Below are 25,383 nucleotides of genomic sequence, written 5' to 3'. Positions count from 1 at the left end.
GTGGCTGGGTGACGGACACTGAGGAGGGTATGTTTTGTGATGAGCTCTGTGTATTATGTAAAACTGATGTATCACAGACCTGTACTCCTGAAACAAATAATACATCATATGTGAATAATAATTTAAAAAAAAACACTATAATAGCTCTCTCCTGTCTAAAAGATCAAGACCATGGCTCCTTAGTTCAGCCAGCACGGTCCTTCAAAATATAAGCCCAAACCACATTCCCATACTCATGTCTCATTATCTAACACATTTATTCCAATTAGCGCATTTTATTCACCATCCCCCATATGTCACCATATGCATGTTCTTTGTGTACTTGCTCATGCTTCTGATCTTTTCCCCCTAGAAATCCTGCCTTCTTTTATTCATCTTTTCAAAACCCAGTCAGAACTTCACCTTATCCAAGAACACTTGCTTCATCTAGCTCCTCTTAGTACCTCTCATTCCCTGAACATCCATCTACCTCTGAACCCCACCAATATTGTTTGTACCACTATTTGGAACTCACCAGAAACTCCCTTGTACACTTATCTTTTAATTTGTGGAAGCTCATATCCCCAACTAGACTATGGGTTCCTAGTAAGCAGGAAATGAATGTATGTACTATACTAATATAGTTTCCTTGTATTCTTCAGAGCACCAAGCAGACACCTGAGCCTACAACATATGCTAAATAAAAAGAATTTGTCATGTCCTTGAGCTTTATAATGATATTAATGCATGGGCCTCATTATCTGTTTCGTCCCAGGCCATATCCTATGCTCTGAAGACAACAAACTACCCATAGCCATGTTAATTCACATTGTCAGGACTATGTCCGGGACACATTCCTGTTCCCTTCATGTTCTTATGGAGGGGAAGTAATTTTTTACTTTACACTCCAAGAGGGGAAATAATGGGAGGAAAATTTATAGTCTGTTTCTACTTATCCCAACTAAATTGTGAATTTGAAAAAAAGAACTAAAAAATGCTCAACTCCACCTCCTCTGAATCTTCTATCTCTTGAATCAATCTGACCACAGAAAATAATGCAAATAGATTTACTATGCCACTATAGAGAAGATTCTACCCCTGCAAAGGGGAGGGCTATTGTTGTTTATTTATGTCAATGTCAGGGTAGAAAACCTATCCACTACAGGGGTAGTATTAGCAAGTCCATTTAGTTTCAGAAATAAATTGTTTCCAATTAGCCTTCTTAGTAAGCTCACACTTGATCTTAAGATTCTCTATCTTTTTTTTAAATTTTAATTGGTTCAGGAATCTGGAAGAGAAGGGAAGAATATATTATTTATTTTCCCTCAGACCCCAACATTATCTTTCTTTTTTTTTAAAATTTTTTTTATTATGTTAGTCACCATACAGTACATCCCTGGTTTCTGATGTAAAGTTCGATGATTCATTAGTTGCGTATAACACCCAGTGCACCATGCAATACATGCCCTCCTTACTACCCATCACCAGTCTATCCCATTACCCCACCCTCTCCCCTCTGAAGCCCTCAGTTTGTTTCTCATAGTCCATAGTCTCTCATGCTTCATTCCCCCTTCTGATTACCCCCTTTCTTTATCCCTTTCTTCCCCTACCGATCTTCCTAGTTCTTATGTTCTGTAGATGAGAGAAATCATATGATAATTGTCTTTCTCTGCTTGACTTTTTTCATTTAGCATTATCTCCTCCAGTGCCGTCCATGTTGCAGCAAATGTTGAGAACTCGTTCTTTCTGGTAGCTGAGTAATATGCAATGGAATATTACTCAGCTACCAACATTATCTTTTTTTTTTAGATTTTATTTATTCATTTGGCAGAGAGAGAGACAGCCAGTGAAAGAGGGAACACAAGCAGGGGGAGTGGCAGAGAAAGAAGCAGGCTCCCAGCAGAGGAGCCCGATGTGGGGCACGATCCCAGAACGGCGGGATCACGCCCTGGGCTGAAGGCAGACGCTTAACGACTGAGCCACCCAGGCGCCCCAACATTATCTTTCTATCTCCAGTACCAGCATTCAGAAAGAGCTCAACAGATACCTGATAAATAAGTAGATGGACTGATACCTGAAGAGTTTAGATGAATTAACACATTAACAGATAGAAATGGGCATTAACTAAACAAATGGGCACTAATAAGGCCTAACTATGCCCTAATTCCCTTTTTCTCTTGGGCAAATTATTTCTCTGATTTGACAGGAACTAGAAAGTTCACATCATTCATTTTGTGAATCTTCTAGTCCAATGTGAATCACTTTTATTTCCATCAAGGGGAAATTGCTAAAATCTATGTGACAATGAGATACTAATTTTGAGTTCCATTGGAGTCACTATCAAAGCTGCACCTTCTTCGCAGGTCAGGTCAAAGAAATATTGCACTAGAAAGGATGGTGAGAAATCACTTCATACGTTTCAATGTATTTAAGTTATCACTCAGATTTTCTCATTTGTGAAATGATACACAGATCTCTGAAATAAAGGAAGACTTGGATGTACAATTTATTTCCAAAATACATCCAAGCATCAAAAAGCTCTTCATTGTATGTAATAAAAATCCAACATTCTATTCTCTGTAAATTGAAACTTTGTTTTGAAAATAGACTAAAAGACAAGCTGACTTCATCCATCTATATTGGAATCTATTGAGAAAGCAGATCCCAGATTCAGAATGGTAAAGAAATAAGATGATATTGAGAGACTAAACTCAGGATTTTGAAGCAGAGGGCCCATAAGCAGCCAACTCGCCAGGTATACTGAGGGTCATAAACGTCCATCTTATTTTTTAGTGTGTTAAAGTATGCTGGTGTCACTACAACAACTTTAGAGAGTCAGCCTCTTGCTTTATGAATACCTGATCTCATGTGGACTGCTTATCTGCTTTGTGTATATAAATGTACAATAGTTAAGAGACAGTTCTTCTAAGTTGTCCACTTACCACCTTCCTACCTTCCTTCCCATCCTTTCAAGAATTATGCTCCCTTAGGTAGTGATGGGCCTATCATATACCCCCATGCAACCAGTGGGGAGTTCTTTGGAAGAGGGATAGGTTCTTTTCTACAGACCATGCATTTTATTGCTCTCCAGAAAAGCCTCATCCTGTAGGTTAACACGGCCTGACTCTTGGGGCCCATAGGTTGCCACATTCTCTTCCAGATACCAAGACTGGTTCTCATCAAAGATCAAGAATAACAAAGCAAATTCTCGGTCCATGTCATTCCGTCCTCCATAGGGCTCCAGGGTGCCCTTTCGGCAGATGGTCAAGGGTCCAATCAGACCACTATACATGTCCTGAGAATGGGAAAAAGGAAGACACAGTAAACAAAATTGAGTTGTTCCTGGGTAGCAGTTCTCTAAAGGGTGAAAGGCTGACATCCAAGTCTACTGTGCTCAGCATTGTATCATAATGTCTTACATTCATAAGCACCTCCACTTGTTATCTGGATTCATCCTCGGAACCATCTTGGGACACAGGTTAGCTGTACTATCCAACCTATACTATAACTAAGCTGGTCTATCAATCGATCACCAAACCCACAAGCACTTTCACTACCTAGTGCTTTTCCTCATGCTTTTTTTTTTTCTTCCTATTATGGCTTCCCCTCTGCCATATACCTTATCTTATGGTATACTGCTGTTTAGATTTCAAGGTTTAAAGTACATGCACCTTCCATTGCGGTGCCTTCTCCAGGTTCCCTTTCATTATCTCCTCCTCCAAGCAGAAGTAATTACTCTCTCATGGACCCTCTATAGCACTTTCCATTATATGGTTTTTACGGAGCTGATAGATAGATGACAGATAGATAGATAGATAGATAGATAGATAGATATACATATATCTGTATCTTAAGATTTTTATCATCCAAAGCACCAAGTAAAATGCCTAAAATAGTCTCTCAATAAATGATTGCTGACAGCAGACTGAATGGTTGGCTAGATAGATAAACTCATTTTCCAGATGAGGAAACAGGGAGATAATTAGTCATCTAAAGTCACTCCAAAGGCAAGAGTGAACCAAATTTGGGGCTAAAACTAAAATCTCTTGACAATCAAACCTAGGCTTTTTAAATGAGAGCATATTGACTTATAGGATCCATGAAAAAGAAAACAAAGAAGAAAACCCTTAGGACAAATATGTGGTGCTACTTATTCCCCTCATCCTTCCTTCTGTCTATTAAAATAAGCCCCATATTTGAGAAATTTTCTCCAAACTATGGGCTCCAGTATTTCAGGGCTGGGCTCTGCCCATTTATGAAACTCACCTCCAGGAAACCAATATTGTCTTTACCTTCATGGGATCCACTGCAGAATAATAGATCCAGGAAACACAAGCAGAATCATTGGGCCCTGGGCCAGACCTTTCTGGGATGTTCCATTGGTAAGTGAGAACCTCGCCTAGGAAGGATAATAAGGATTGCCAGTTGGGCCATGTCAAATTTTCCCCCCAAATCTCAGGTCCCCCAAGAGGCTGTGGTGAGTGAGTCTCAGGACCTTTAATATCTTTTTCTATTATTTCCATGCCAGTCTCCATTCTATTTTTGTGACTTTGTTTTTCTCCCTCCTGAGACACCCTCAGCCTCTCTTCTACTGTCCCTATCTTTAAGAGCCCAGGTCCAATCCTCTGGTAAAGCAGTTCTGATATTGTTCTCTCTGCTTACAATGTCCTCCCTCCTTCCTTTTTTGGTTCTCCTTTTCCTGCTGCTGCTTCTTATATTCAGTTGTTTCCCCAAGGCTCTGTCCTTAGTCCCCTCCTTCCTTTCTCCATACTCTCTCTATGGAAGCTTTTAGCTACCTTCTGGTGTCAGTTATGATCTATGTATTGGTAATTCATAAACACTTAACCAGATCTCCCTTGCCATTAAGCTCCAATCTGAAATTTTTAATTAGATACTGGACATCTTTTGAAGATTATCCTGACAACACATCAAAAACCAAAATTGTTCTGAATTCACCTCCCTCCTTTGAAAAAAGAACTTTTAACTTAATGTGTGATCCCAGCATCTAGTAATGATATCAAAACCCTTCTATTTACCCAGACTCAAAACTTTAGTCTTCTTTGTCTTCCCACCTTTACACAGTCTGCATGCAACCAAATAGTAAGTTCTTTTGATTATACCTCTATAATTCATTGTATTGCCATTCTATCCTCCTTCCAATTCCCAATACTACTGCCTTAGGATAGATCCTTATTTTCTCAAATGAACTATTACAAAACCCCCTAACATGTTTCCCTGCCTCCAAGTTTTGTCCTCTCCAATCCATCTTCTAATTGATGTCATATTAATTTTATAACAGTTTTACTGAGTTGTAATTTTCATATCATACAACTCACCCATTTAAAGTGTACAATTCAATAGTTTTTAGTATATTCACAGGATTTTGTAACATCACCACAATTTTTAAAAGATCATTACCACTAAAAAAAAAAATCTCTTCACTCTTTAGCCATCATTCCCTGATCACCTGCTCACCCAAGCCCTGAACAACCACTAATCTACTTTATGTCTCTATAGATATGCCCATTTTGAGTATTTTATACAAATTCAATTATACAGGATGGATGTCAGCAAATTGGTAAACTAAGGAGGTCTCAATGCTCATTTCTTCCCACCATAACAATGGAAAATAAGGAATAAACAACTATATACCCACACAAATAGCTCTAAGAGAGCTTCAGAATATAATGAAGAAATTGTAGCAACATGTTCAGGTAAAAACCTGAACATTGCTATATAAAAAGAGTGTAGGAAGTATATTACCTACATCATCCCTGTCTGATGCAGCTGGTACCAAGGGGAACAGTCATGGGGGAAGAGAAAAGAAGGTGGACCCTAGCAACCCTCACCACCACCACCACCAGGGAGTCTTTCTTGGCACTGACCCCAGCTGACTGAGCTGCCTTGAGTCCATGCCCTTCTGCCACTTCTACAAGCAAGGATCATTACCACCCTGCCCCAACCCAAGAAAAAGTTGTAGCTTATATGCCCCCTCAAAGCTTATCTTTTCCCCTAAGGAGAAGCCCCAAGGAGCCACTGCCAACCTTCCCTCTCCCCACGGAGTCACAGGTTATTTGCTCCCAGCTCCACAAGGAGTCATTGCCACTGTGTTTCCTCAGAGAAGGAGCTACTACTGCTATACTCCCTTAGGAGACACCACCATGACATCCTCCCAAGAAGCTGCTACCATTTCATGTCCCACACCCAGAAAAAACTGCTGCTCTTCTGCTCATTCCCTCTGAGGAAAGAATCACCAATATTGGATTTTTCAGGAGAAGGAGCCATTGTTTTCTGCCCTACCCCAGAAGGCACTGTTGCACTCCACATACCCCACCAAGAAGAAGCTGCTTTAACTCTCCACCCAAAGACCCACAGACATTCTGTTCCCCCAGAAGGAGACATCAACAGACCCAAACCCCCCAAGAAAGAGCCACTTATGTCCTGTCCCCCCACAAGGAGCCACCACCTCTGTGTTCCCCCAGGGTAGAAACCACTACTGCACTGATCCTCAATACAAGGAGCTGCTGTTGCTAAGCCCCCAAAAGTAGCCAGCTCTGCTATGGCTTCCTTACTCAGAAGGAACCATTGCTGCTCCACTCCCCCAGAAGCAGCTGCCACTTTTCACTTTCTTGATGGTATATTGTGAAGCACACTTTTTTTTTTTAACTTTGAGGAAGTCCAATTTATTTATTTTTTAGTCACTTATGCTTTTAGTGTTGTATCTAAGAACCATTTTCTAACTCAAGGTCACAAATTTTTATGTTTTCTTTTAAATTTTTTGTAACTTTAGCTCTTACATTAAGGTGTTTGACCCATCTTGAGTTAGTTTTTCTATATGGTGAGAGGTAGAGGGTCCAATTCCATTGTTTTGCATGCCAATATCTACTATATCTCAGCACCATTTGTTGAAAAGACTATAATTTCTCCATTAAATAGTCTTGGCACCCTTGATAAAAATTAATTGACCATAAATATAAGGGTTTATTTCTGTACTCTCAATTCTATTCCTTTAGTCTATGTATCTTTATGCCATTACAACAAGTCTTGATTATTGTTAACTTTATAGTAAGTTTTGAAATGGGTAAGTTAAGTTCTCCAGTTTTGTTATTCTTTTTGAAGATTGTTTTTGCTATGTGATATCAATTTTTTGTTCAAGTCATTCTTCTGTTCAAAATTTTAATGGCTCCCTTACACCCAAAGAATGAAGTCTAAACACTTTATCCAAGCATCTAAGTGCTTTCTAACTCAGCCCTGACTTTTCTTTTAGCCTTATTTCTTACTCTTCCTACTTCTGCAAAATAGACACTGGCCAAACTTAACTAATTATTTACCTCTGAGCATATCCCATACTTTCACAGCTCCATGTTTTGATCATGTTCTCTTTACCTAAACCATCCTCCAACCTTTCCACTGAGTTTTAGATTCCTTTATTCAACTGCCTACTTGACACTTAAAGTTGTTTAATTTTCATCTCAAACTCAACATATCAAAAATATATCTTTGACTTCTCTCTCAAATCTACTCCTCCTGTCTCAGTAGTGAAACCAATTGTTCAAGACAAAAATCAGGAGCTTTTTTTTGGTTCTTTTCCCCCATATCTCATATCCATTGACACTTTCTGAGGGATCTACCTAAGAAATATATCCCCATCCATCCATTTCTATTTGTTTCCACAGCTACTACCCTAGTCTATGCTATCATCTTCTGTCACCTGAACAACCATAATAGATATCTAAATGGTCCCTCCCATAACACATGCCCCACATAAAAACAAATGTAACCTTTTAAAATATAAAGTAGACAATGCTACCTCCCTGCAACAGCTTTCCATTACTATTACAATGAAATAAAAGCTCCTTACTATGAATTGCAAGACTTAACATAATATCTCTGATTTTTGTTTATCTCTCCAAATCCATTTCCTACTCTTACCTGTATTGCTCAGTATGCTATAGCTACACTGCCTCCTTCTTACTCCTCAAACACACTGAGATTATTCCTGTTTCAAGCTATTTATACTGATGGGTCAAGCTGTTCTGAAATTTTCTTAATTGGATTATTCCTATGTATCATTCAAATATCAGTCCAAATATCATTTCCTCAGAGGGGTCTGTGTTTTTTTTTTAATTATAACACGAAATCATTTTATTGTAAAGCCATTAAAAAGTGGTAATTGAATGAATGAAACCTCACGAATGAAAGAATAAAATTATCTTGCTTTCTCTTTCTTATCTTTTTTAAATTTTTTATTACATTATGTTAGTCACCATACAATACATAATTAGTTTTTGATGTAGTGTTCCATGATTCATTGCTTGCATAAAACACCCAGAGCTCCATGCAATATGTGCCCTCCTTCATAGCCATCACCAGCCTTCCCAATCCCCCACCCCCTCCCTTCTGAAACCCTCAGGTTGTTTCCCAGAGTCCATAGTCTCTTGTGGTTCATTCCCCCTTCTGTTTACCCCCCTTCATTCTTTACTTCCTTCTCCTACCAATCTCCCTGCTATTTCTTATGTTCCATAAATGAGTGAAACCATATGATAATTGTCTTTCTCTGCTTGACTTATTTCACTTAGCATAATCTCCTCCAGCCCCGTCCATGTTGCTGCAAATGTTGGGTAATTGTTCCTTCTGATGGCTGAGTAATATTCCATTGTATATATGAACCACATCTTCTTAATCCATTTGTCAGTTGAAGGGCATCTCAGCTCCTTCCATAATTTAGCTATTATGGACAATGCTGCTATGAACATTAGAGTGCATGTGGCCCTTCTCTTCACTACGTCTGTATCTTCGGGGTAAATACCCAGTAGTGCAATTGCTGGACCATAAGGTAGCTCTATTTTTAACTTTTTGAGGGACCTCCACACTCAGAGGGGCCTGTTCTGACCATAGTAGACAAGCTTTCACCTCTGTATCCAGATAAATAAAGAATTCGTGAGTCAACAATATGAAAACAAACAACCCCATTAAAAATAGGTACATTTTTGAAAAGACATTTCACTATTTTGAACTCTAAGGATCAGGAAGATGTGGCAGAGTAGAGAATCCTAGGCTCGCTTCATCCCATGAACACAATGAGATAACTATCAAATCAACTTAAATACCACAGACATTGACCTAAAGTCTGATGGAACAGAATTCACAACTAAAAGGAGAGAAGAGGCCACATCAAAGGAGGTAGGAAGTGTGGAAACATAGTTAAGGGAAAAATTGGACCACAACTGCTGTGGAGGGGAGGGGGAAGGGTGAGAGAGAGAGAAGCACATAGGGAATTCACAAATTTGTTTCCCCAAAATCATTGACTTAGAAAATGAGGGGGGCTGAATTTTGTGAGTTCTAACAATCACCTGGGCTTAAAACCTGGAGCTTTAAAAGTTAGTGGGATTGGCTGGGATAGAGCCTGGAGGGCACTGCATTGTTCCTGGAGAGAAAGCAGGCAAACAATTCTGGGGCAGATAGCATGGAAACAGCGATCTGAAAAATGCCTTGGGCAAAGAGTTGGGAGATAATTTGGTCTCTCAGATTGTGTCCCTGAGAGGCAATGTTCAGGGAGACAACTCTCCAGGAACAAAGGAGCTGGCCAGTGCCATCTTCCTCCCCTACCCCTCAGTATAAACACAGAACCACCTGTGGGAAGCAACATAGCACCAACACTAGCTGTCTAACTTAACTTACACCAAGGCCCACCACCTGTGCTCTGGTGGAACTGCCCTTCTCAGTCATCTTGCCTCAGGCCCAGTGTGGTGATCCCTTCCCCAAGAAGGCCAGCACAAACACCTGCCCACACCATGTCTCCTGACCAGAGAGTTTGCAGGGCCTCACTTCCTGTGAAAGTGGTGACAGGACTCATTTCACAAGCAGATCAGAACACACCTAATTAAAACTCACCACATTCAGCCAGAACCAAACACTGACCACAGCAGGCAAGGAGAACCTCTACAGACTGGCCTAGAGGAAAGAACAGCCAAAACACAAAAGCAGAGTGCATGCAGCGCACACCAGAGATACTCCCTGAAGCACCAGGCCCTGGGCAATACATAACATCTTCTTCATTACATTATATTACTTTCAGAGGCAGGAGACATAACAGGCTTTTCCAAAGCAGAAGAAGACAGACACTTAGACATGAAAAAAAGAGGAATTTATTCCAAATGAAAGAAAAAGATAAGCCATAGCCAGATATCTAAGCAAAACGATATAAGTAACATACCTGATGAAGAATTTAAAGCAATGATTATAAGGGTACTCACTGGGCTTGAGAAAAGAATAGAAGACATCAGTGAGACCCTTACCACAGAGATACAAGTCAAAAAAATCAATCAGAGAAGAAGAGTGCATTAAGTAAGATTAGAAACACATTTGATGCAATGAACAGCAGGCTAGAAGAAGCAGAGGAATGAATTTGTGACCTAGGAGATAAAGTAATAGAAAGTAATGGAGCTGAACAAAAGAGAGAAATAAGAATTATGCAACATGAAAACAAACTTAGGGAACTCAATGACTCCATCAAATGCAATAATATTCGTATTATAGGAGTCCCACAAGAAGAAGAAGAGAGAAAAGGGACCAAAAAATTTATTTGAAGAAATAATAGCTGAAAACTTCCCTTATCCAGGGCAAGGAAACAAACATCTAAATCCAAGAGGCACAGAGAACTCCCATCAAAATCAACTGAAACAGGACAACACCAAGACATACTGTAATTAAATTGGCAAAATACAATGAGAAATAAAAATTTTAAAAGAAATAAAAGAAGTCCTTAACTTACAAAGGAAAACACATAAGGGAAGATAGAGATTTTTCAACAGAATCCTGGTAAGCCAGAGGAAGTAGAATGATATATTCAAAGTGATGAACGGGGAAAATCTGCAGCCAAGAATTTTTTATCCAGCAAGGCTATCATTCAGAACAGAAGGAGATTTGTATGTCTACCTTGGAGAAATGTCTTTTCATGAAATACTCAACATCACTCAGCATCAGAGAAATACAAATCAAAACTACAATGAGATACCACTTTATATCAGTCAGAATGTCTAAAATCTACAACTCAGGAAACAACAGATGTTGGCTAGGATGCAGAGAAAGGGGAAACCTCTTACACTGTTGGTGGGAATGTCAACTGGTGCAGCCATTCTGGAAAACAGTATGGAGGTTCCTCAAAAAGTTAAAAGTAGAACTACCCTATGATGCCACAATTGCACTACTAGGTATTTACCTAAAGGATACAAAAATACTAATTTGAAGGGAAACATGCACCCGATGTTTGTAGCAGCATAATCTATAACACCTAAATTATGGAAAGAACCCAAATGTCTATTGACAGATGAATGGATAAAGAAGATGCCATATATATATATATATATATATATATATATATATATATAGTCATCAAAAAGAATGAAATCTTGCAGATGAATGGATAAAGAAGATGCCATATATATATATATATATCAGTCATCAAAAAGAATGAAATCTTGCCATTTGTATATATATATATGTCATCAATATATATATATATATGTCATATATATATATGTCATCAAAATATATATATATATGTCATATATATATATATGTCATCAAAAAGAATGAAATCTTGCAGATGAATGGATAAAGAAGATGCCATATATATATATATATATATATATATATATATATATATATATCAGTCATCAAAAGGAATGAAATCTTGCCATTTGCAGTGATGTGGATGGAACTAGAGAGTATTATGCTAAGTGAAATAAGTCAGTCAGAGAAAGAAAAATACCATATGATTTCACTCGTATGTGGATTTAAGAAACAAAACAGATGAACATAGGGGAAGGGAAGGAAAAATAAAATAGATGAAAACAGAGAGGGAGGCAAACAATGAGAGACTCAACTATAGGAAACAAATGGAAGATTGCTGGAAGAGAGGTGGCTGGGGGTTGGGGTAACTGGGTAATGAGCATTAAAGAGGACACGAAGTAATCAGTACTGGGTGTTATACGCTACTGATACATCACTAAATTCTACCTCTGAAAATAATAATATAGTTTATGTTAATTAAATTAAATTAAAATCAAAAATTTTAAAAATAAAATTAATTTAAATGCAAAAAAATTAAAAAATAAAACATTGAAGGGGAGATAAAGATTTTGCCAGACAAACAAAAACTAAAGGACTTCATGACCACCAAACCACCCCTGCAAGAAATATTAAAGGGGACAATTTGAATGCAAAGGGGAAACTAAAAATGACAGCATAAAGGCAGGAAACACAAAAGCAGTAAAAATGAATATTTCTGTAAAAAAAATCAGTGAAGAAACTGACACACACAAAGAGAATATAAAATATAATAACATATACCTGAAATGTGTGGAGGAGAGGAGTAAAAAATGGGTTCAAACTTGAATAACCATCAACTTAATATAGACTGCTATTTCCAGAAGAGGTTACATACAACATAATGGTAACCATATATCAAAACCCACTAATAAACATGCAAAGAATGAAGAGAAAAAAAATCTAAAAATATCACTAAATAAAAACAGCAAAACACGAAGAAGATAAAGACAAAAAAGGATCAGAGAACATCTCCAAAAATAAAAGAAGTGATAAAATGACAATAAATACATATCTATCAATAATTACTTTGAATGTAAATGCCTTAAAAACTTCAGTCTAAACTTATAGGGTGTCAGAATGGATAAGAAACAAGACCCATCTATATGCTGCCTACAAGAGATTCATTTTAGATATAAAGACACCTAGAGATTGAAAGGGAGGGGATGGAGAAACACTTATCATACAAATGAATAGTAAAAAGAAACCAGGGGTAACAATATTCTATTGAAGAAACTAGACTTGAAAAGAAAGACTGCAACAAGAGATGAAGAAGGGCAGTATATCATAATAAAGGGGAAAATCTGATAAGAATATATAACAATTGTATATATGTAGGCACCCAACATGAGAGCATCCAAATATATAAAACAATAACAAAAATAAAGGAACTAATTGATAATAATCCAGTAAGAGTAGGGGATTTTAACACTGCACTTACACCAATGGAGAGATCATCTAAACAGAAAATGAACAAGGAAACAATGGATCTGATGGACACTCTGGATCAGATGGACATAACAGATATATTCAAAACATTCCATCCTAAAACAGCAGAATAAACTTTCTTTTCAAGTACACATGGAACATTCTCCAGGAAAGATCACATATTAGATCACAAATAAGGCCTGAATAAATGCAAAAAGATTGAAGTCATACCATGCAACTTTTCTGACCATAAAGCTATGAAACTAAAAGTCAACCACAAGAAAAAATCTGGAAAGACCACAAATACATGGAGGCTAAACAACATGCTACTAAACAATGAATGGGTAATCCAGGATATCAAAGAATAAATAAAAAAGAATACATGGTAATAAATGAAAATGAAAACATCACAGTCCAAAAACTTTGGGATGCAGCAGAAGTGGTCCTAAGAGGGACCTAAGAGGTCCTGTAAAAATACAGGCCTACCTCAAAAAGCAAGAAAAAATCTCAAATAAACAACCTAAGTTTGCACCTAAAAGAACTAGAAACAAACAAACAAACAAAGCCTAAAGCCAGTAGAAGGAAGGATATAATAAATATTAGAGCATAAATAAATGATACAGAAGCTAAAAACAAAAAACAATAGAACAAACGAATGAAACCAGGAGGTGGTTCTTCAAAAAAATTAACAAAATTATAAACCTCTATCCAGACTTACCAAAAATAAAGACAAAAGAACCAAATATTTTAAATCACAAAGGACAGAGAAAAAATAACAACCAACACCACCGAAGTACAAATAAATATAGGAAAATATTATGAAAATTTATATGCCAACAAATTTGACAACCTGAAGAATTAGATAAATTCCTAGAAACATATAAATTACAGAAACTGAAACAGGAAGAAATAGAAAACTTGAACAGACTGATAACCAACAAAAATGGAATCCATAATGAAAAAAAAAAAAAAACTAACAACAGGCTCCTGGCTGGCTCAGTTGGTAGAGCATGCAACTGTTGGTCTCAGGGTTGTAAGTTAGAGCACCACGGTGAGTGTAGAGATCACTGAAAAACAAAATCTTAAAAGAAAAAAAAAAAAACAACTTCTAACAGAAGTCAAGGACCAGATGGTTTCATAGGTGAGTTCTACCAAACATGTAAAGAAAAGTTAATACCTACACTTCTGAAACTATTCCAAAAACTGGGGAAGGAAGGAAAACGTCCAAATTCATTCTATAATGCCAGCATTACTCTGAAACCAAACCAGATAAAGACACAACTAAAGAAGAACTACAGGCCAATATCTCTGATGAACACAAACACAAAAATCCTCAAGAAAATACTAGCAAACCAAATCCAATAATACATTTAAAAAATCATTCAACACAATCAATTGGAATTTACTCCTGGGTTGCAAGGGTGGTTCAATATTTGCAAATCAATCAATGTGATATATCACATTAATAAAAGAAATGATAAGAGCCATATGATCATTTCACTAAATGAAAAAGCATTTGACAAAGTACAGCATCCATTCATGATAAAGACCCCCAGCAAAGTAGGGTTAGAGGGACCATATCTCAACATAATAAAGGCCATATTTGAAAAACCCACAGCTAATATCATCCTCGTGGAAAAACTGAAAATTTTTCCTCTATAGTTAGGAACAAGACAGGGATGTCCACTCTCACCACTATTATTTAACATAGTACTAGAAGTCCTAGCCTCAGCAAGAAGACAACAAAGAGTAATAAAAGGCATTCAAATCAGTAATGAAGAAATAAACTTCCACTAGTTGCAGATTGAATGCTAACTATATATAGAAAACCCAAAAGACTCCACCAAAAACCTTCTGGAACTCATAAACAAACTTGGTAAACTCACAGGATTCAAAATCAAGGTACAGAAATCTGTTGCACAATGAAACAGCAGGAAGAGAAATTACAGAATCAATCCCATTCACAATTGCACCAAAAATCATAAGATACCTAGGGATAAATCTAACCAAAGAGGTGAAAGTCCTTTACTCTGAAAACCATAGAACACTGATGAGATAAATTGAAGATGACACAAAGAAATGGGAAGACATTATATGCTCATGCATTGGATGAATAAATATTGTTAAAATGACACTACCTAAAGTAATCTACATGTTTTATGCAATCCCTATCAAAATACCACCAGCTTTTTTTTACAGAGCTAGGACAACCAATCCTGAAATTTGTATGGAACCACAACAGACCCCAAATAGCCAAAGAAACATTGAAAAAGAAAAGCAAGGCTGGAGACATCACAATTCCAGACTTCAAGTTAAATTACAAAGCTGTAGTAATTCAAACAGTATGGGTACAAAAATAGACACCTTGCTGAATAGAACAAACTAGAAAACCCAGAAATGAACCTACAACTATATGGGCAATTAATCTTTGACAAAGCAGGAAAGAATATACAATGGCATAAAGAATGTCTCTTCCACAAATGGTGTTGGAAAAACTGGACAGTAACATGTGAAAGAATGAAACTGGACCACTTTCTTATACCATACACAAAAATAAATTCAAAATGGATTAAAGACCTAAATGTGTAACCTAAAATCATAAAAGTCCTAGAAAAGAACAGAGCAAGTAACTTCTTCAACATTGGCTGTAGCAACCTTTTTCCAGATATATCTCTTTAGACAAGGAAAGCAAAAGGAAAAATAAACTATCAGGACTTCCTCAAAATAAAATGCTTCTGCACAGCAAAGAAAATAATCATCAAAACTAAAAGGCAACTTACTGAATGGGATAAGATATTTGCAAAGGACACTGATTAAGGGCTAGTTTCCAAAATATATAGAGAACTTATAAAACTCAACACTCCCCCCAAAAATAATCCAATTAAAAATGGGCAGAAGACATGAATAGGCATTTTTCCAAAGAAGACATCCAGATGGCCAACAGACATATGAAGAGACCCTCATTGTCACTTATCAGGAAAATGCAAATCAAGACTACAATGAGATATCACTTCACACCACTCGGAATGGCTAAATTCAACAACACAAGAAACAACAGGTGTTGGCAAGGACATAAAGAATGAGAAACTCTCTTACACTGTTGGTGGGAATGCAAACCGGTGCAGCAATTCTGGAAAACAGTATGGAGGTTCCTCAAAAAGTTAAAAATAGGGGGCGCCTAGGTGGCTCAGTTCGTTAAGCATCTGACTCTTGATTTTGGCTCAGGTCATGACCTCAGGGTTGTGAGATCAAGCCCCATGTTGGGCTCTGCATTGGGCGTGGAGTCTGCTTGAGATCCCCTCTCACTCTCCCTCTGTTGGTCCCTCCCTCCCTCTCTAAAACCCAACCAAACCAAACAAAAAAGTTGAAAATTGAACCACCCTATGATCCTGCAATTGCACTGTTAGGTATTTACCCAAAGAATACAAAAACACTAATTCAAAGGGATACATGCACTCTGGTGTTTATAGCAGTATTATCTACAACAGCCATATTATGGAAATAGCCCAAATGTCTATCACCTAATGAATGGATAAAGAAGATGTGTACACACACACACACACACACACACGTGCGTGCACAATGGACTATTACTCTGCCGTAAAAAAAAGAGTGAAATGTTGTCATTTCCAAGGTCATGAATGGAGATAGAAAGCATTAAGATACATGAAATAAGTCAGGCAGAGAAAGAAAAATACCATATGATTTCACTCATTGTGGAATTTAAGAAACAAATGAACAAGGGGACAAAAAGAGAGGCAAACTATGAAACAAACTCTTAGCTATGGAGAACAAACTGATGGCTACCAGAGGGGAGGTGTGTGGGGGGATGGGTTAAAAAGGTGATGGAGTTTATTAGTGTACTTCTCATGATGAGCAGGGGGTGAGGTATGGAAGTGTTGAATCACTGTAATGCACCTGAAACTAATATTACACTATATGTTAACTAACTGGAATTTAAATAAAAACTTTAAAAAAGTAAGTCTGGGGCACCAGGGTGGCTCAGTCAGTTAAGCTCCTGCCTTTGGCTCAGGACAAGATCCCAAAGTTCTGGGATCAAGCCCCACGTCAGACTCTCTGCTCAGTGGGCAGTCTGCTTCTCCCTCTGCCTCTGCTTGCTGCTCCCCCTGCTTGTTCTCTCTCTCTCTGTCAAATAAAATAAATAAAATATTTAAAAATGTAAATCTGGCATGTATAGAATATATTATGTGCATTTATAAAAACTCTTATATTTTGTGGTGTCAACATTTTAAAATTACATATTTTACATTGATACATAAGTGTTTCTTCCAAATTGCAAGACAATCCTCAAATTAAGTATAACCTCATATTCCTATAAGCACTCTAGTTTCCACCTGGATGCCTTACAGATACCTCACATTCAAGATGTTAAAAAATAATTTTATTATCTTCCCCTACTAAACAAACAAAAACACCCCTTGTTTTCTGTATTTACTTTCTTTGTGTGTGGTACCACTATCCAGGTGCTTAATCCCAGAATCTGCTTGTTAACCATAACCCAACCAATTCCCTCATCCCCTCAACTATCAAGCACCATATGTTATCGATTCTTCCTAATGACTCTCGAACCCAACTAATTCCCTCAATTTTCTACCACCTTTGCTTAAGTCATTATCATCACTTGTATAGACTATTACAACAATTTCTAACTGGTTTTCCTGCTTCCAATGCATCCTTACTTTTCTTTTAGTCATTCATTGATGATTTTATTGTTAGATCTTTTTTTTCACCCCAATCTTCACTATTCTTCTGAGTGACTTCAAAGTCTATGTGGATGACTCATCAACACTCTAGTTTACCAGTTCCTTGATATTTTCAATTCCAGTGTCTTTCATCTCCATTTTATTTTAGCCCTTAGCCAAACCCCAGAACTTTTCATCACCTGAAATTGCTCTACTTGTCTTAAAATTAAACCACACTCTGTTTCCACTCCCACATCTTCCAATTACATTTTAATCCATTCTAACCTGGCTTCTTTTCCAATAATTTATTAAAACCACCAGCCTCTCCCCTATTGCTATGTTCAATGGAAAATTTTCCATTCTTATTTAACCTCTCTGATGCAGCTGAAACTGTTGATCTTTTCATACTTAAAATGATCTTCTTAACATCTTTCATTCCATCTTCTCCTGGTTTTCTTTCTAATGTCCTGCTCACTTTTTCTCAGGCTTATTTTTCAATCACCACCTCCCTTAAAAATTGTTCTTCCTTGGGATCTTATCTTAGGATTCTTATGATCTCATTTAATGTACTCTTCTGTGGCAACTGTGTTCATTACTTTGCCTTCAATTACTACTTAAATATTGATGCCTTTCAAATCTATGCTGAGATCATACCTTTCTCTTGAGCTTCAGACCTCAATGTCTATTAGATGCCTCTATTTGGTTGTCTTACAGACTTTTTAAATTAACAGTCAAAAGTGAACACATCATTATGCAATCTCTCCCATTCCAAGTCAGATTCCTCCCATGTTTCCTATCTTGGTTAATGACATCACTATTTGGACTTGCTTAAGCCCCAAACCTGGGGACCATTCCACAATCTTCCTTAAAAAAAGTGGGTGTCTTTCAAGAATCCTTTTCTTTATCACCTTCAGTATCCAATTAGTCACTGAATCCTGTTGATTTTACTTCACCGATCTTTTTTATAGCCTATCTCTACCCCAACTTTTCATCACTCTTACTACTAGGTCTTTACACATTGAATTCCCTACAACTGAACTTTTTTTCCTGCTTTTCTTCCACACTACCCCTTTACCCGTGTGCTTTTTCTTATCCTTTAGATCCGTGCATTGGGATTTCCTGATCCAGCAACACAAGGATTACCTGGGAACTTGTTTGAAATAACAAATTCTTCAACCCCATCCCAGATCTACTGAATCAAAGATTCTGGGGATTTATCCCAGCAATTTATGGTTTAACAAAACTTATAGGTGATTCTGACGCTGGCTAAATTGTGAAAACAACTGATTCAAATCTCATTTGAAATAATACCTATTCTAGAAAATGGTCCTTGACCATTCAAGCATTAAATTAGGTACTCTTTTCTTTTTTTCATGTTTTTTTTCTAAGTTATTATTTAAATCCCAGTTAGTTGACATACAGTGTACTATTAGTTTCAGGTGCAGAATTTAGTAATTCATCGCTTACATACAACACCCAGTGGTCATCACAACAAGTGCCCCCTTAATACCCATCACCTATTTAACCCATCTTTCTGCCCACCTCCCCTCTGGTAATCAGTTTGTTCTCTATAATTGAGAGTCTGTTTCTTGGTTTGCCTCTCTTTTTTCCCCTATGTTCATTTGTTTTGTTTCTTAATTCCACATGTGAGTGGAATCATATGGTGTTTGTCTTTCTCTGACTGACTTATTTTGCTTAGCCTAGTACCCTCTACCTTCATCTACATCATTGTAAATGACAAGCCACCATTTTTTATGGCTGAGTAATATTCATTGTGTGTATACCACATCTTCTTTATCCACTCATCGGCTGATGGACTTTTGGGCTCTTTCCATAATTTGGTTATTGTTGATAATGCTACTATAAACATCACGGTGAATGTATCCTTTTGAATTAGTATTTTTGTAACCATTTGGTAAATAGCTAGTAGTGCAATTGCTGGATTATAGGGTGGTTCCATTTTTTCACTTTTTGAGGAACCACCATCATGTTTTCCAGAATAGCTGCATCACTTTGCATTCCCACCAACAGTCTAAGAGTGCGCCCCATTCTTTGCATCCTTGCCAATACCTGTTGTTTCTTCTGCTGTTAATTCTAGCCATTCTGACTGGTGCGAGTTGATATCTCAATGGAGTCGTGATTTGTATTTCCCTGATGATGAGAGATGTTGATCATCTTTCCATGTGTCTGTTAGCCATCTGTATGTCTTATTTGGGAAAATGTCTATTCATGCCTTTTGCCTATTTATTAACTGGATTGTTTTAGGGTGTTGAGATTGATAAGTTCTTTATATATTTTGCACACAAACCATTTATCAAATAGATCATTTGTAAATATCTTCTCCCATTCTGTAGGTTGGCTTTTAGTTTATGGATTGTTTCTTTCACTGTGCAGAAGACTTTTATCTTGATGAAGTCTCAATAGTTCATTTTTGCTTTTGTTTCCCTTGCCTCAGGAAATGTATCTAGTAAAAAGTTGCTAAGGGTGATGTCAAAGTTTTGAATGTTGCTGACCAGTTTTACCAACACCATTTATGGAGGAGACTGTCTTTTTTTCCATTGGATATTCTTTCCTGCCTTGTCAAAGAGTACTTAACCATATAGTTAGGGATTTATTTCTGGGTTTTCTGTTCTGTTCCATTGATGTATGGGTCTGTTATATGCCAGTACCATACCAACTTGATCACTATGTTCTTCCAATCCGTGAGCATGGAATGTTTTTCCATTTCTTTGTGTCAGCTTCAATTTCTTTCATCAGTGTTTTATAGTTTTCAAAGTACAGTTCTTTTATCTTTTTGGTTAAGTTTATTCCTAGGTATCTTATTGTTTTGGGTGCAATAGTAAATGGGATTGATTTCCTTGATTTCTCTTTTGACTGCTTCATTATTGGTATATAGAAATGCAACAGATTTCTGTCCATTGATTTTGTTTTCTGTGACTTTTCTGAATTTATATAAGAGTTATAGCAAATTTTTGGTGGAGTCTCTGGGTTTTCTATAGAGTATCATGTCATCTGCAAAATAGTGAAAGTTTGACTTCTTCCTTGCTGATTTGGATGCCTTTTATTTCTTTTTGTTGTCTGATTACTGAGGGTAAGACTTCCAGTACTATGTTAAATAACAGTGATGAGAATGGACATCCCTATCTTGTTCCTGACCATAGAGGGAAAGTTCTAAGTTTTTTCCCATTGAGCATATTAACTGTGTTTTTGTTGTTGTTGCTGTTGTTGTTTGTACATGTCCTTTATTATGTTGAGGTATGTTCCCTGTAAACCTACTTTGTTGAGGGTTTTTATCATGAATGGGTATTTTACTTTGTCAAATGCATTTTCTGTACCTATTGAGAGAATCATTTGTATCTTATCTTTTCTTTTATTAATATGGTGTATCATGTTAATTGATTTGTGAAAATTGAACCACACTTGCAGCCCAGGAATAAATCCCACTTGATCATGGTAAATGATTTATTTAATTTACTGTTGGATTTGTTCTTCTAGTATTTTATGGAGGACTTTTGCATTTGTGTTCATCAGGGATATTGGCTTTTAATTCACTTTTTTTTTAAGTCTTTTTCTACTTTTGGTATTAGGTTAATGCTGGCCTCATAGAAAGAATTTGGAAGTTTCCCCTTCATTTCTATTTTTTGAAATAGTTTGAGAAGAATAGGTATTAACTTTTCTTTAAATGTTTGGTAGAATTCACCTGTGAAGCTATCTGGCCCTGGACTTCTGTTTGTTGGGAAATTTAAAAAAAATTTATTCATTTGAAAGAGAAAGAGAGAGAGAGAGTACGTGAGTGGGGAGGAATGGGGGCAGGGAGGGAGAAAGAATTTGAGGCAGACTTCTCACTGAGCATGGAGCCTGACATGGGGCTCAATCTCACAGCTGAGATATCATGACCTGAGCTGAAGACAAGAGTCGGATATTGAACTGACTGTGCCACCCATGTGCTGTTTGTTGGGAGATTTTTGATTACTGATTAAATTTCTTTGCTGATTATTCTATTGTTTGAATTTTCTATTTCTTCCTGTTTCAGTTTCAGCAGTTTATATGTTTCTAGAAATTTACCTATTTCTTACAGGTTGTTCAATTTGTTCACATATAGTTTTTCATCATATTCTCTTATAATTGTTTGTATTTCTGTTGTCTTGGTTGTTATTTTTGTGATTTTGTTTATTTGGCTCCATTCTCTTTTCTTTTTGACAAGTCTGGATAGAATTTTATCAATTTTATTAATTTTTTTCAAAGAACCAGTTCCTGGTTTCATTGATCTGTCCTATTGTTTTGTTGTTGTTGTTGTTGTTTTGTTTTTATATCATTTCTTTCATTTCTTTCTGCTCCAATATTTATTATTTCCCTTCTGCTGGTTTTAGGTTTCATTTCTTGTCCTTTCTGTAGCTCCTTTAGATGTAACGTTAAGGCTGTTTATTTTAAATTTTTCTTGCTTTTTGAGACAGGCCTCTACTGCTATATACTTTCCCTTTAGGACCACTTTTGTTGAATCACAAAGTTTTTGGAACACTGTGGTTTCATTTTCATTTGTTTCCATGTATTTTTAAAATTAATTAATTAATTAATTCATTTTATAATAATTTTTATTATGTTCTGTTAGTCACCATACAGTACATCCCTAGTTTTTGATGTAACGTTCCATGATTTATTACTTGTGTATAACACCCAGTGCACCATGCAATACGTGCCCTCCTTAATACCCATCACCGGCCTATCCCAATCCCCCACCTCTCTCCCCTCTAAAGCCCTCAGTTTGTTTCAGAGCCCATAGTCTTTTTTTTAAATTTCTTCTTTGATATCCTGGTGACCTATTCATTCTTTAGTAGCATGTTATTTAATCTCCATGTGTTTGTGGCCTTTCCAAATTTTTTCTTGTGGTTGACTTCAAGTTTCATAGAACTGCGATAAAAAAAAATGTATGGTATTGTCTCAGTCTGTTTCTACAGTTCGAGGCCTGATTTGTGATCTAGTATGTGGTCTGTTCTGGAGAATGTCCCATGTGCACTTGAAAATAATGTGTATTCTGCTGTTTTAGGATGAAATGCTCTGAATATGTCTGTTAAGTCCATCTGATCCAGGGGGTCATTCAAAGTCATTGTTTCCCTGTTGATTTTCTGCTTATATGACCTGTCCATTGCTGTAAGTGAGGTGTTAAAGTCCCCTACTATTACTGTATTATTATCAATGAGTTCCTTTATGTTTGTTGTTGTTTAATATATTTGGGTGCACCCAAGTTGGAAGTATAAATATTTACAATCGTTAGTTCTTCTTGTTGGATAGTTCCCTTTATTATGATACAGTGCCCTTCTTCATCTCTTGTTACAGTCTTTGTTTGAAAGTCTAGATGTCTAAGTATTGCTCCTCCAGTTTTCTTTTGATGTCCATTTGCATGGTAAATGTTTCTCCATCCCCTCCCTTGCAATCTGCTGGTGTCTTTAGGTCTAAAATGAGTATAGGCAGCATATATATGGGTCTTATTTTTTATACATTCTGACACCCTATATCTTTTGATGGAGTGATTAGTCCATTCACATTCAGAATAATTATTGATAGATATGTTTTTATTGCCATTTTATTACTTCTTTTGTCAATTTTTCTGTATATTTTCTCTGATCATTTTTTTTCTTGTCACTTTTGGTCTTTTCTTCCCACCCAAAGGGTCCCCTTTAATATTTCTTGCAGGGCTGGTTTAGTGGTCACAGTTTCCTTTAGTTTTTATTTGTCTGGAAAACTCTTCATCTCTCCTTCTATTCTGAATGATAACATTGCTGTATAGAGTATTCTTGGTTGCTGATTTTTTTTTCCCACTCAGCACCGGCTTGCCAAGTTTCTGTGGAGAGATCTGCAGCTTAGGTGGGTCTTCCTTTTTGAGTTAGGGACTTCCTTTGTCTTTCTGCTTTTTTGGACTTTTTCTGTATCACTATACTTTTCAAATTTAATTACAATGTGTTTTGGTATTGGCCTACTTTTGTTGATTTTATTTTTTTTTAATTTTTATTATGTTATGTCAGTCACCATACAGTACTTCATTAGTTTTTGATGTAGTGATCCATGATTCAATGTTTGAGTATAACACTCAAGTGCTCATGTTGATTTTAATGAAAGTTCTCTGTGCTTCTTGGATTTGGCTGTCTGTCTCCTTCCTCAGACTAGGGAAGTTTTCAGCTATAATTTCCTCAAATAAATTTTCTGCCCTCTTTTCTCTCTCTTCTTCTTCTTCTGGGGCTCTTATGTTATAATTGTTATTATGGTTGATAGTGTCACAGATTGTAAATCTATTCTCATGTTCCACAATTATTTTTTCTCTCTTTTGTTCAGCTTCATCATTTTCCATTATTTTATCTTCAATATCACTCATTTGTTCCTCTGCTTCTTCTATCCTTATGTTCATTACATACAGTCTGTTTCAAATCTCAGTTATTGTGTTTTTCATTCCTGACTAATTCTTTGTTAACTCTTTTATCTCTGCATTGAGGGCCTCCCTGAAGTCTTCTATTCTTTTCTCAAGTCCGGTGAGTATCCTTGCAATTGTTGCTTTAAATTCTCCATCAGACATGTTACTCATATCTGGTTTGATTAGATCTCTGGCCATGACCCTATCTTGTTTCATTTAGGATGAATTCCCCCATCTTGGCATTTTGCCTAAGTCACTATCTTCTTCTGTGTGTTAGAAAATCCTGTTATGTTCCCTATTCCCAAGACTAATGGCTTTATAAAGACGAGGTCATAGAATGTCCAGGGTCTGGCACTTCAGGGAATGTCTCTGGTGTGTGCTGTGTACACTTTGCTGCTGTGTTTTGGCTGCTCTATTCTTCAGACCAGTCCTCTACAGAGGCTTTCCTTGCCTTCGTATGGCAGCATTTGGACCTTGGCCAGAATGTAGTGAGTTTTATGTGTGCACTGGTCTGCTTGCTAAATGATACCTGATGCTTCTTCCACTAGAACTGAAGACTTGCAAAAATCTCTGTTTGGGAGATGTGGTGTGGGTGGGGGCTTCTGTTGGTCTGGGAAAGGGGCCCACTCCACTGGGAGTTAGTCAAGTTTGACCAAGAAGGGCAGTACTGGTAGAATGTATAGTTGTGGGACTTGGTGTAAGCAGCTTTAGGCAGCCAGCATCAATGCTGTGCATGGTGCAGACCCTAGTGCAGGTGGTTCTGTGCTTATGCTGAGAGGTAGGGTAGGGCAATGGCAACAGCCAGTTCCTTTGTCCCAGCAGGGGGTTTCCTTGCTTGCTGCTTTCCGGAAATCACTTCCAGAAGAGCAAATAATCTCCCCCGTGCATCCCAGGTATTTTTCAGATCGCCACTTTCATGCTGTCTGTCTCTGAGTTGTTTTCCTGCCGTCTCTCTAGGAGGAGCTCGGTGCCTTTCAGGCTCTATTCCTGCCAAGCCTGGTGACTTTTAAAATTCCAAACTTTAGGAATGTGGTGTGTGGGTGAGGGTCTGCACTGGTCTTCTTGGGAGGGTCTTGCTGCGCTGGGACTGATGCAGGTTTATTCAAGACAGGCAGTTGCATTGGAAAACAGGAGCATGGGACTTGGAGCAAGCAAGCTAAGCAGTGTGTGTTGGACCAAGCTGCCCTTAGCAGGTGGCTCTGTGCCCATGTGAAGGGGCAAGAGAAGGATATGGTGCCTGCTGGCTCTTTTGTCCCTGAA

At 37.2% G+C, this 25,383-nt stretch overlaps 1 protein-coding gene across 2 annotated transcripts in view; it reads right to left on the bottom strand.

Moving 5' to 3' along the window:
* The window catches only part of HEPH (hephaestin), a 95,146-nt gene that overhangs the window by 9,462 nt on the left and 60,301 nt on the right, over positions 1-25,383 (bottom strand). For both annotated transcript variants that reach the window (XM_057312165.1, XM_057312168.1), the window contains exons 16-17: positions 4,272-4,378; positions 3,049-3,274 (exon numbers count right to left, since the gene is read on the bottom strand). In XM_057312165.1, coding sequence (XP_057168148.1) covers positions 3,049-3,274; positions 4,272-4,378 — 333 coding nt within the window. The remainder of the gene's footprint in view (positions 1-3,048; positions 3,275-4,271; positions 4,379-25,383) is intronic.

Source organism: Ursus arctos, chromosome X, assembly GCF_023065955.2.
Source record: "Ursus arctos isolate Adak ecotype North America chromosome X, UrsArc2.0, whole genome shotgun sequence".
Taxonomy (NCBI): domain Eukaryota; kingdom Metazoa; phylum Chordata; class Mammalia; order Carnivora; family Ursidae; genus Ursus; species Ursus arctos.
This window is presented reverse-complemented; position numbering and strand designations above follow the sequence as displayed.